This window comes from Dermacentor variabilis, chromosome 8 (assembly GCF_050947875.1).
Source record: "Dermacentor variabilis isolate Ectoservices chromosome 8, ASM5094787v1, whole genome shotgun sequence".
Taxonomy (NCBI): domain Eukaryota; kingdom Metazoa; phylum Arthropoda; class Arachnida; order Ixodida; family Ixodidae; genus Dermacentor; species Dermacentor variabilis.
In genome coordinates this window covers 129,713,394-129,726,518 of record NC_134575.1, presented here as the reverse complement: position 1 = coordinate 129,726,518, position 13,125 = coordinate 129,713,394, and the positions used below count along the sequence as shown (strand labels likewise).

Genomic DNA, 13,125 nt, shown 5'->3' with positions numbered 1-13,125 from the left:
ACAGATCGGGCTGGAGATTCTAGCTGGAACCTCTTCCAGCTGACTTACAGCTGGCATTTCTTACAGCTGGATCCAGCTGGAAGACGTTCCAGTTGGGACATATTCTAGCTGGATTATGGAACCGGAAATTTCACCCAGCTGGATTTTTTCCAGCTGCCTTCCCAGCTAGAAAAGTATGCAGCTGGGTGAAATTTCCAGTTCCATAATCCAGCTGGAAGTAAAAACATTTTCACCTGGGTAGTTTCGGCGGTTTCGCGCGCTTTCTCTAATAGATATACTTGGGCTCGCGGAGCCAGTCTGCGTTTCAATCGAAGGTAACTGTTGTCATTTGCTAACTGTTTCTGTTCGGTCTGGCCTGCGGACATACGTGTGATGGCCTTATTTTTCACCTTCTTTAGAGCTTGCGGTTGGCGGGAAGCGCGCCATGGAAAGCGAATACGAAAGTAAGTTATCGTCGCATTTTTCATTCCTCTATCTTCGTAGCGTTCATCTGCCGCTTTTAAAGTGCAGTCCAGTGGTACACTCTCAATGTCACTCGCGTAAACAACACGCACACGTCAATTTACTGGCCATTGAGAATCTGAACAACGAGGAATACAAGCGAGCAGTAACGTCAGCATGGCTTTTATGTCGAGAGCGACTGCCTACCGTCGCGTCAGCCAAGCCCTGCAGGCCGATGTGCGCGCAATATTGGCAGCTGCTGACGAACAGGGAATCTTCCTGGCGTTGCTGCCACCTCCTTTCGGCCAGTGGAAGTTCGCGAACCACCTCCGAACCTTTCGCTCGGCCAAGTTGCAAGTGGCGGCATTTGTGGCGGTGCGCAGGAATTTTGCGGTGTGGACCAGTCTGGTGACAGCATGCATAGCAATCGCAGCTTTCCCGTGGAGCCCGACAACGTGCTTGGCAGGTGCCACAGAAGCGTTACAGAGCAGGACACCGTAGCGGATTCTACTAGCACAAGCACATTGTTTAAAGAACTGGACATTGCTTCATTGAAAGAAGACCTGCGACAATAGAGCTTACAATCGAGTGTACCTGACGACGTCATCACAAATCTTTTAAAGGTTCTTCGCTCATATTCTTGCTTGCGTGAGCTACCAAACAGCGCCAGGGTACTTTTGTCTACACCGAGAGTTGCAAATGTCACACTGATGGATTCTGGACAGTATTGTCATTTTGGCTTGTGTGAAGGGCTTCACTCAGCTCTCACACATGTTGTTCATGTGCCTGATCCTATTGTTATCCATGTAAATGCACACGAGGTCAGTTCTGGCCCATTCTTTGTTGTGTGTCCAACTGCAAACCAAGCGAACCATTTCCAGTCGGTGTCTTTTTTGGGGAGTGCAAACCATCTCAGGCCAATGTGTACTTGCAACCATTCGTGCGGGACCTGAAAAGTGTACTCCAAGAAGGCCTGACATTAGGAAGCAAAAACTTTGCTGTGCAAGTTGGAGTACTAATCTGTGATGCACCTGCAAAGTTGTACGTTCTTGGCATCAGAGGGCATAATAGTTATTTCAGCTGCTCCAAATGCGTAACTGAAGGAGATTTTGAGCAAGGACGAATCTGCTTTCCTGAATTAGGTGCGCCATTAAGAACAAATAACAGCTTTTGCACAGCAGAACAAGAAAAGCACCGTACCATGAAGACCATTTTGTTGGAATTACCTATTGACATCATTAACCATGTTCCACTTGATTACATGCACTTGATTTGTCTTGGCGTGGTACGGAAGCTCCTGCTACTTTGGATCAAAGGTGAAAAAAAATACCGTATTGCAAAAGATTCAAGAGACGCAGTGTCGGGAGCAAATTCAGAAATGAAGCACTTTGTGCTATCTGAATTGTCCAGGACGCCCCGAAGCTTGTTGGAGCTTGATAAGTGGAAGGCCACAGAATTTCGCATGTTTCTGTTATATACAGGGCCTGTTGTTTTAAAGTCGCACATTGCACAGTGCCTAATGGACAACTTTATAACATTGCATTGTGCTGTCAGCCTGCTTTGTAGTCCGCAACATTGCAATCAATACTTGGAGTACTCGAGAACGCTTCTGAGGCATTTTGTAGAGGTATACATCACATTGTTTGGTAAGTACCCAATGGGCCATGAATGTCCGTTGGACGTCCCGTCTAAAGCCGAACGTCCACGTCCAAAACGCAACGTCCGTAGGACAGCCAGCGGATGTTTGTGTTCGGCTGTTTCCGAACGTCCGTTTGGTCTTTTTCTCGGCCGTCCCTGGGATGTCCTCACTGGATTCATAGCGGATGTTTTCAAACCGGATAACCCAGGGACCGCCAAAGGACGTCGCCTCCCGTCCCACCCGAGTGCGTCGTTTTATCACATGCAAGTTTGAAAACATATATCTGTATGGCCTTAAGGTCCGGTTCAAAAACGTAGACCTATCTACAATTGTTGATAGGTCTACTTTTTTGAACCGGACTGCATTTTGTCGTGTAACTTAGCGCAGCTTGCCATCAGATCTTTTGACTACGCATGACCGGAGGCTGAAACAGAAATAATGAGTCGACCAACCGTGTGCCATTAGTGCTATTTTTGCTGCTTTATTACCCTTATTTGCCTCAGATTAGCCCCTAAGTTGACACGCAGGTAGCGCTCTGTTGATGGAGCCTAAGCCAGTTAGGTAAAAGAATTTTGAATGCCAGAAAGGTGTCTCGAGAAGTCAGACTCGGTGAAGTTCCTCTAGCCTGCTATTCCACACTTTGAGAGGGATTTCGTTTCGACGTTACCCAGCCCTAGAGAAAACGTGTGGTGCTGAGCGATGGATGCACGGAGCGCGTACATGTATTTTTTGCATTACATGAAAAGTATTACGTGCCTTTGTGTTGCAATGTAACTGCATTCAGCATCCCAATGATCCCCCAATGCTCACCAGTGGCTAAGAAAAAGGCGCCGGATGCCATGCCGTGCGAATGTCACGTTTCAAACCCTGAGAACTGCATACGTACATTATTTTTTGGGGAACTGCGCATGAAATAATACTTCCAAATATTTCAATCGAACTGGCAAGAGGCCGCATGTCGTCAGCGCAATAAGCATTACGTGACGGTTTAGCCAGCAACTTTTTATTATTAGTACGTAACGTGCAATGAATAATTTAAAAAAATCTGACTATCAACGCATTTCTTAAACAGTGCATACCAGTACACTTGCGTGTTTACAATTTGTTGCTGCGCCCGCCATTACTTAATCATAGTTGCCAACTGTTATAACTGCCACCGCCATCCATAAACGTGGGCCGCTACTGTTTAGTCACCCCTGTTTTTCATTTCAGCTGCTAGTAAATTTGTTGTCACCGCATTTTCTAAATTTTAAATTATATACAGTGGAGTTATTACACATTTTTATTGAGCTCACGTTTATGTCGTTTTAAAACTAAAATTGCGTCTATCATCATCACTGCCACCAGTCACTCTGCGCGGGATACGCTGTAGGGGACGGCCGCCATTTCTTTTGTGTGCTTTCGCGGGCTTTTCAACAACTTCCTCTTCTAGAACTGCGAACCTGGCTTCGCGCTCGGTAGAGGTTCTTCACGACTGGAGATCCCGTGTCCGACTTGCGGCCGTGGACGAGCTCCTTGTCTGAGGATTACGCGACCAAGGTGAGCGGGACCGCGCGCTTGTCAAGGCTGTGATCGCTTGTATGCAACCAGTGCTTTCTTGCTTGTAGTCGCTAGAAGCCAGGTGACAGTTGTGACTATCAAATTTTGTTAGGATTTCTACAAACATGCAGAGGCCTCGCAAAAAGCTCGTTACGGAGAAGGCATCGCGGGAAGCACGGAGGACACATCTGCTAATTGATCCTTTGTGCGCTTTGCCGGAGTGTTTGGGAGACAATGCGTGTGCGGCCCCCGTCACCCAGCCATGTCGAGAAGAGCCACAACGTTTGGCAGTTGCAAAACATGATGACTTAGCTGTGCATAGTGATTCTACTAGTGCCTCGCATGAAATCGCAATATTTTGCGAGTAGTGATGCCGATTCCACACAATCGTCAAATAGTTCGTCAGGTGATTCAGATGATTTGCCTGGAGCCTCATCTCAAACTTGCATTTTTCTTCTGTGCCCATTGTTTCATCAGATGAAGTAGCACCGCAAAAAGAAAGCTTTCGAGAGGCACTGCGTCAATGGGCAGTTGAGATTAACATCAAGCGAAAAGCATTAAACCAGCTATTGAAGCTGCATAAATGTTACAGCATCTTTTCCGAACTTGACCTCCCTGATGACGCGCGTGCACTCCTCAAAACGCCGCGACTAGAAAACACCGAGTACCCCGTGGTGGCCCTGTCTCCAGGCGAATATTGTCATTTTGGTCTCGCTGCCGGGCTTAAACATTCGTTGAAATTCGTGAAAGACCCTCCTAGTATTGTTTCACTCATTGTCAATGTAGATGGTCTGCCCCTTGCAAGAAGCTCAAGAATGCAACTTTGGCCTATACAATGTAGAGTTAGTAACTGTGGTGAGGGCTTTGGGCCATTTGTTATTGGGGCTTATGCGGAACCTTCAAAGCCGCATTCATCCAATAATTTTTTGAGAGCTTTCGTTGATGAGTTGCAGTATTTGCTGGCAAATGGGCTTGTTGTCAATGGCAAGCCAATCGAGGTTTGTCTGAAGGCTCTTGTTTGTGATGCGCCAGCACGGTCTTTCGTAATGATGACCAAAGGCCACAGTGGCTACAGTGGCTGTCCCAAGTGCTGCATTGAGGGTGCATACATTGGAGGCAAGGTTGTGTTCCCCGATTCAGACTGTCCCCTCCTCACAGATGCTAGCTTCAGGCAGCAGCACGACTCCGAGCATCACAGAGGAACGTCAATTCTTGTTGAGTTGCCTCTTGACACTGTGTGTGATGTTCCTCTCGACTGTATGCATGTTGTTCTGTTAGGTGTTGTGAAAAAGCTTTTTTCCCTGTGGCTTTCAGGTCCTTTAAATGTTCGACTGGGACCACTTCAACGTCATACTTTCAATGAGCAAAGCACAGCCTTGCGTCTCTACATCCCGCACGAATTTCCACGTAAGCCTAGGGGTGTCAATGAGTTAGATAGGTGGAAGGCTGTTGAATTTAGGCTTCTTCTGCTCTACACAGGGCCTCTTCTTCTCAACGGCATTCTCGCAGATGACATTTATAAACATTTCTTGCTTCTCCATGCCTCGCTGTCAATTTTGGTTAACAAGCAGTTGTGCAGTCATCATGCTGACTATGCCGGGGCACTTCTGAAACATTTTGTTGCCAGTTTTGCCCATTTGTATGGAAAAGAGCACATGTCGTTCAATGTCCATTGCCTGTCACACTTGTCTGATGACGTCAAACGCCATGGTGCATTGGACTGCTTCAGTGCGTTTCCCTTTGAAAACAATATGAAGCAATTAAAGAGGCACCTTCGCAAACATGGGAAACCATTACAACAACTTGCAAATAGAATGGCAGAGGCAAATTCAGCTGCTTCTGAAGTGCCTTGCAGGCGATATGATCTTACTCCCAGACAACCTTGTGAAAATGGTCCACTCCTTCCCACATGCTGTCTTCCGTGCTTCAAAACTCTGAAGTATCAAAATTTTGTGCTGAGCACAGAAGAGCCGGACAACTGCTATATGCAGGGTGAACATATTATTATTGCAAGAAACATTGCTTCCAAGAGGGGTACAGAAGAGATTTGCATCATTGGTCAAGAATTTTTGCATAAAGAAGATTTCTATGCACACCCATTTGAATCTTCAAGACTTGATATTTATATTGTTTCAGGTCTTTCAGACCTCAAAGTGTGGCCTGTGAGCAATGTGCGAAAAATGGTCAAGCTCCCATGGAAGAAGCAGTTTGTAGTAATGCCAGAGTTGCATACCGTTTAGTATGTGTTCCAAGATTAGCTCATTTTAGTGTCGTGTTCTGTGCTTTTTCCTTGTAGCAGTGAGGAACTTGCTCTGGTGCTGACTTTTCCCTGAACACTCTTATCTGCCTTCACACAAGCTCTTGTATGAGTGTGGTGGCGAATGAGAGGCCTGACTGGAAGTTTTTTTCTGGCTGTTGTAAAATAATTCTTCATGCCACTAGACAGTGCCACAATAGTGAGGAATTTGGGCATCTGCAGCTGTTGTAAAGTATGTGTATTTCTTTTGTTGGCTCATAGCTGCTTATTTCGATTCCCAAGAAATGTTAGAGAGTATAGATTGTTTTCCAAGCATCTTACGTGGGGATCCTTTGAAGCATTTTAGCAGGACCATTGACAACAGTTCTATAAAAACTGCTGTGGCCTCCCTATGTAGCATCTTATTTTGGTATTTACCACAGCTATATTACTTGAACTTTGAAGGAAGTGCGGAGCTTGTTTTCTACTGTTGCCATGTAAACTTTTAATCTATCCTGATTCTAAAGGTCTGGCTTCACTTGCAAATGCATTTCCTATGGCTTGTCAACGATGTTCTGATTTGAGGTTTTATCATGTGGCGATGAAGGCATTTTGGTGCAAAATTTATTTTTGAACAGCCAACATGACTATGTTTTCGCCGTATAGGTAGAGTTGTGGCTTTTCTGGCCAAACACTGAGAGCTATAGCTTGAAAAAGCATGAAAAATTATTTTGAAACATGCATCTCCGAGACCAGGTCAGTGTATTCTATGTTCAACTTAACTCTTGATTAGCTCTCTGCTATTGTGTAATCGTGAAAGCCTGATCATGATTGAGCATGTAATGGTAAGTTATATACATAGTTTCCATGGTACTATTCTTATTTGAAGCAACAATGTGCTTATAGTAAAGAAAATTTGTACTGTTTGCAAAGTTGAAATGCTTCCTTGACAAAAAATTAGGAAGTGCTGTTTTGTGCAATGCTGGCACTACAATTCAGAATTCTTTTCCAGATGAGCTATGCTATTGTGGAGTTCACTGCCTCTAAAGAGGTTGAAATTATGCCAACTACTTGGGTCACCGGGAGCATGTGCGTCTGGCCGCATAATGTAAAAGTGGAGAAGGCTGGGAAAATGGCACGGAAGCAGCATCCACCACAGTCATGGTGGAAGCAGTATGAAATTGCTATGAAAGGTTTGTTTGGTAAGCGCATTTCAGTCACCTTAAGTCTTAAGCCAGGGGTGATTATATTGATCACATTTTGCACTTTTTCAGATACCTATGAACATGCCCGGAAAAAGCTAAATGACAGTCAGTTCCATTCAGACCTGGCCAGTGAAACTGAAATGCCCCCATTGAAGAGGCGTAGACGGCCACCAGCAGCATGGAGCAACTCTGACAGTAAAGAAGAGGAGGGAGAAACTGCCACAAGCCAGCCAAGACTGCCAGCCATTCCAAATAATTTTCCATCTGGTAGTGTAAAATGTATTTGCCATTACTTTTCAAGATGCAGCTGTGATTTGCATTGCACTAAGGGCGTAGCTTTAGTCTTGCAAGCAGTCAGTTGGTGCATGAGGCCAATTTTTTCTCAACCCTCCGATGTTACAATGTACCACCTCTTTTCTTTCATCTGCATTGAATATTTGCATACCAGCCATGAAGAACTGCTCGTTCGAAGAGAAATGCAGGCTGGTAGCTACATTCGTAGCTAGCCTGTTCTTAACAATGCTCATGTGCCATTATCAATAGGATTTTTAAATTTACAAAGCACATTTCCAAAAAGTAAAATTAAGATGACGGGCGAGTGGGCATGTTGGTAACAATCCATAACGAAGGTGGCAGCGCACGGTTGAAACACACAAGGACGAGATGGGACGAAGCGCTTCGTCCGTTTCGCTCTTCCCCTGTGTTTCAGCAGTTCACTGGCAACTTCATAGTAAAATAGAAGCAAAGCTTGGAATGCCTCCTCATAATTTCACATTGAATGTCTAGTCAGCATATGTTTTCAACAAGTGTGAACAAGGTATTTACCTTGCATATACACCGAAACTTTGCTAGTTGCCCCTCTGGCATTTATTCACCTTCCATAAATGTTTATCATGGAGTATAGCATGAATAGAATTGTGACATTCATGCAATTGTAGCAGATTGCTGCAAAGGAAATTCATCCTGCAACACTGAACTGCGGAATTGTAACTTTGAAGTTCAGTATAAATACTGGAGCTCTTGTAAGTTTGTTTTATATAGGAGTATACTGTGCTCCACGGCCAGTGTATGGCTGTGATTAATGCTAATAGGAATCATTACATAATGAACTACATGTGTTGCTTTCTAGGAATAACCTCGAATGAAGCAACAAGTGTGCCCACATTTGGCCAGGGAGACAAAGGCACACCAGGTATTCTCACACATATACAGCTGCCTCATTACAAAATTAAGATTTATGTGCATATTTATTATTTTTTGTGTGTAACAAATTTAACTTTCTGTGATTCTAACCTATAGGTTAGAACCACAGATAGCTGTAAAGTTTCTTAAGAGCCATGCATAGATGAATTCTCCAGCATTGTAGAAGTAAGATGAAGCAAAATATGTTAACCTCTATAATTCAATTTTATAATTGAACTGGTAAACCTTTGCTATTAGTAATTTTCTTTGCTCTGCTGGGCTCTTTGTCACTATCTGTTGCATATCAGATTTTCCAACTAGTGGAGCGGCTCTTGTGGCTCACTGCTCTCTTCTTTCACACTGCAGGGACCCAGTTGTCAGAGACAAACTCGCCACAAGGCATGTCTGATAACCACTCTGCTGATGCAGGTATGTGCCAGATAAGGAAGGTCAAAGTTAAATAAATCATTAACCATTTACCCCAAACTACTAATGAATTGAAATTGTGCTTTTCAGGTGAACAGATAGAGCAAGAACGGCCACAAAACACACCTCATCATTGTTGTGTAGAGAAGAGTACGCACCTTTTGAAAGATATGAATGCAGTTTTCAGTAAAATGGTTTGCTTAAAATGTTCTTGAATCATACTAAGTTTTAATAGCGTTTGTTTACTATATTTTTCAGACTTCCAGCGGCATGTACTACGACTGCTCAACACGCTTCGCTTCATGCTAGAACAACAAGCAGACACCCTGAACAAGTTGTGTGATATGCTACCTACTTCTTCAGTCACCGAATGCGCAGATCTCTTAAGCCAGCCACTAAGCAGTCTTGAAGAACTACAAGAGTTTGACGACAAGCTCGATGCTGGAAAATTGAAGATCCTGGTAAGCTATGTTTCTTTTTTTTCATTGTTTTCTTGTTTCAGTTCATCGAACTCATAGAATATTCAAGATGTTGAAACACTGAACTTTTGCAATATCAAGAATGCCATGGGTTTTCGTTCATTGCTTACTTGCTTTATGACTTAATACTCTTTTTCATATTCTAAAACATTCACATCATCCAACAAGTTTCTTTGTTGAAAAGAATTTCTTCTCTTTTGTACACAGGTTCATGAGTTGACACAGCTCGGCGGGAAAGATGCCTACTGGGCAACAAAAAGAATCTTGTCATACTGCATCACAGACGAGGTTGCTGCACAATTTTCCTGGATGGGTCGAAAAGGAAAACTGAGCTTCTCCGCCTTAAAGATTGCTAAAGCCATAGCAGGTGTGCTCTATAATACACCTTACTTTTGTGTTTTACGCAGAATTAGCCTTCCTCAGGAAAAACGAAAACATGCTCATTGTTCTAATTTTTGCCACATACATATACGAATGTCTGTTTTTTTTTAAATGCTGCCTGTTTATCTATTTTGTAAGCTTGCAGTGTCAGTTATCACCATTGCTATGGGTTGCATATTTCAACACTGCAAGGATGCTGCAATTTCACTGTGTACTTAAATTTTAATGTTGACTAAAAAAGCCTACATGGTAAAAAATGAACAATTTGGTAACACTCCAAAGGTCCAGGCTTAGCTTCAGAAGCTAAAAACTTAAAATATTATAGTTTGTTGGGTAAAAAGCAAAGGGCATAAATAGAGTGTAAGATCACCATGCAGCCCTTCAGTGGAAGGCAGTGTGAGATGATTGAAATAGCAGTCTAAATAAAAAATGCAAAGCAATCATTAGACCGTTTTGGCTGGTGTTCTGCCTCATTATCATTTGAAAAAGCAAGTGCAACTGAAATGCCCAACTCTATTCAATATACCAAATTTATAATGTGTGGAAGGACTTTCAGTAGGCAGTAATTTATTTCTCAATTTTTTCGCAGGTTCAGCAGACTGTGTACGACTCTTGAAATTTGTATTTTCACCAAGACAACTATATATTGTCGAGAAGATTTAAGGAATCTTGTAAATTTCAGATGCTGCTCGCAAAGCGCCAAATGCAACTGCTGCTGACATTGAGGCCTCTATCAAATCGTGGCTCCGGCATGCTCCCGAGCGCCTTGCCACCAGGTTTCAGAAGTCAAAGCAAAGACTACTTGAGCAGGCAGCAGGTAATGGGATTCACATTGTGGCATCATGTAAAATCCTGAACAGTGCACAAAAATGTATGTTGTGCCAGTATTCCTAATGTGCAAGTGTTCTAAGCAGTCGATATGGTGAAATCTGTGTTGAGCTTGCGACCGACTTTTATACTCTTTGTATAATCTGCCAGGCTCCTGTACACTGCACAAACTGGCTCGGAAGAAAGGCCCCAAAGTTCCTTACTTGTTTTACCCTCTGTTGCTGCCCTTGTTCTTAGTCGTGTAAAATGTATGTTCCCATTTTGCAGCCGACTGAAACCATGATAATGAGATGTTGCACAGTAGACGCCTATAACAATCCCATTTCACAAGTAGCTTCTGACATGGCATGTTTGCTGTTTCAGATACTGACTGAAACTGTCATCACGGCAGAGGGTCCAAGGCTTCCAGCTTCCGATTCCCTGGTCATTCTGTGGAAATTGATGGCAGCAGATAGCCAATGGCAAAGACAAGGACCATGCACTGTTGGCAACCAGCTCAACTACAACTTCATGGTGGTATTTCTCAACCGATGTGCCACCTCCACACTTCAGTATAATACCTTTCCTTTAAAAAATGTGAAGGGTGCTGCCACAATTCGTGTTTTGCAGGTAGCATCCACTTTAGGCGTTTGAGGTTATGGGCAACATAGTGTTTCTTTTTATTTGATGAATAATTTCTTTAAAGATACAGCTGAACTAAAGGACATTGCAAGTTTGACTTTTGACTTGTGTCCACAGTATAATGTATGTGTGTTATCCACTGTTATTGTGATCCTCAAAGTCATGTGCAGTTTCTGTTGCATTGTCACCATGTGCTTCGGAGACTGTTGCCGTCATACGAGATAGGTGAAAATGTCTAGTCAGCTGTAAAAGCTGTACAGGTCTAGTTTCTACGTATTGCCCACTCCTCTGGAACACACGGTAACTCTCCTTCCATTGCTGCTTTCTGTACCTGCCTTCAGGCAGCAACACAAGCTTATGCTAGTGCCACTTTGGAAGCAGCTTGCATTCCTGGAAACGAAGGCAACCTTACATTTTGTTTACTTAAAAGCCAGTTAACTAACCATGTGTTAAATTGAATGATCCAGACCATAAAATGCTCTTTTTGCCTAATTTGAGCAAGGATGGGGAACCAATAAGTGCAAATTTTTAAATAGGAATTTAAGCTAAATATTGTTGCTCTTGCATGTATGTTTACCATTTGTAACAGTTTCTAGCACTTTGAGGCAGTATCTGTGTTATAAGTTTTGCTACCAAACTCTTGAATGCAGAGTTCTGTATTTCTAAGCAAGTAATTTCATACTCGAAAAGGTCACATTTTTTTTTTGAACCTACTGACAGAACTTTGTTCTGCAGTTGTGCACATAGTGAAGTACGTGGTTTTTTGTTTGCACTGTTAACTGGATTCAATGTTCAGATATTGTGAAAATAGTTCTATAAGTTAAATTCTCCCGCTGCAGCTGTATTGTAATATGCTAATATAGCCCTCAACTGCTTTGCAGAGCTTAGGATACTACAGTCACTCACTAAGTGTAATTAGTGGCTTTATTGTGATAACTAAAGCACTTTACTCATAGTAAGCTCAACAGCTCTTACATGACGTTCTCTGTTGCAAATGATGTGATACATTTTTATTCTTACCAATAGTAATGTTAAATTTCTTTATTCAACTTCTCTTACTATATAATGCAGTATTTCCCATCGTGAGTGTCAGTGGCTGCATTTTTTTTTGAGGTAGTGTGTAGTTATCTTTATTGGTTATGCTGAAACAAGGTGGCCTGTGTGCAATTATGTATATGTTTAATGCAATCTAGTCAGAATCTGTAAGCTAATGGTGTGCTTGGCCCACATGTCCCAGCTATGCTTGGTTTTCTTGGTGTTTCTTAATTTAATGTCATAAAACTGAACTTTTAGATGTTTTATGCCCTCACTTTTTAGTAGGGTTGACAGAGTAGAGCCTCTGGTCTTTGTGTTGGAATTTAATGTCTTTAAATGTTTTTAGATGTATGTCTCATGCGCTCATAGTTTAGTTACCTTAGTGGTCTATTTTGATATGTAGAAGCCATTTCCATTTGTACGGATATTGTTGTGCTTGGTGAGAATAAGGGCTGTGAAAGATTGATGGCATTATGTTTCTTTGAAGGAAAGTGCCCTTATGTATTGTTTCTGGTGGCAAGAGACAAGTCTCTCATCATATCGTGCTTTGGAGTATATACATTTAAGGAAATCTAGTCAGAATCTGCAAGCTAATGATGGGCTTGGTCCACATGTCCCGGCTATGCTTGTTTTTCTTGGTAGTTTTTAATTTGACATCATAAAACAGAACTTTTATTTATATTTTATGCACTCACTTTGTAACTGGGTTGATGCAACAGAGCTCGTTGTGTTTATGTTGGAATTTAATGTCTTTAAATGTTTTTAGATGTGTATGATGCACTCATCTTTTAATAAGGTTGCTTTAGAGGTTTATTTGCATATGTAGAAGCTGTTGAACGATAACCATGTCCATTTGTACGGATATTGTGCTTGACGAGAATAACGGCTGTGACAGATTTATGGCATTATGTTTCTGTGAATGAAAGGGCCCATATTTATTGTTTCTGGTGGCAAGAGACAAGTCTCATCATATCGTGCTTTGCAGTTGTATACTTTTAGTGCCTGGTGTTGTCTTTGTGTTAGGTTTACTAAAGTATAGTTTCCTAGAAAATGTGTAATGATTTGAGTTGATCTGCTGATCACCCCCGACATTTCTAGATTTCTTCTGATGCA

General features: G+C 42.4%; 1 protein-coding gene, 1 long non-coding RNA gene and 1 pseudogene across 3 annotated transcripts in view; 2 read left to right on the top strand and 1 right to left on the bottom strand.

Annotated features, from left to right (window-relative positions):
- LOC142590587 (uncharacterized) overlaps positions 1-13,125 on the bottom strand; it is a 284,368-nt gene that overhangs the window by 41,567 nt on the left and 229,676 nt on the right. The window lies entirely within an intron of this gene.
- Positions 858-5,952, top strand: LOC142590781 (uncharacterized; annotated as a pseudogene).
- LOC142590586 (uncharacterized) lies at positions 6,910-12,734 on the top strand. 2 transcript variants are annotated; one of them, XM_075702893.1, is made up of 9 exons: positions 6,910-7,057; positions 7,130-7,327; positions 8,190-8,252; positions 8,609-8,671; positions 8,759-8,818; positions 8,927-9,129; positions 9,355-9,514; positions 10,211-10,345; positions 10,720-12,734. In XM_075702893.1, exons 1-9 carry the CDS (start codon positions 6,916-6,918, stop codon positions 10,728-10,730), a joined length of 1,035 nt encoding a protein of 344 aa, XP_075559008.1. In that variant the 5' UTR covers positions 6,910-6,915; the 3' UTR covers positions 10,731-12,734. The 2 variants fall into 2 exon arrangements, with proteins under 2 accessions (XP_075559008.1, XP_075559007.1); XM_075702892.1 differs by having other exon boundaries at positions 6,910-7,327.

Bases quoted from the DNA above. Each gene is read 5' to 3' on its own strand.
- LOC142590586 (XM_075702892.1), top strand. From the start codon at position 6,916: ATGCCAACTACTTGGGTCACCGGGAGCATGTGCGTCTGGCCGCATAAT. The intron at 8,819-8,926 runs GTACGCACCTTT...TATATTTTTCAG, and splicing joins TCATTGTTGTGTAGAGAAGA to ACTTCCAGCGGCATGTACTA. The intron at 9,515-10,210 runs GTGTGCTCTATA...TGTAAATTTCAG, and splicing joins GATTGCTAAAGCCATAGCAG to ATGCTGCTCGCAAAGCGCCA.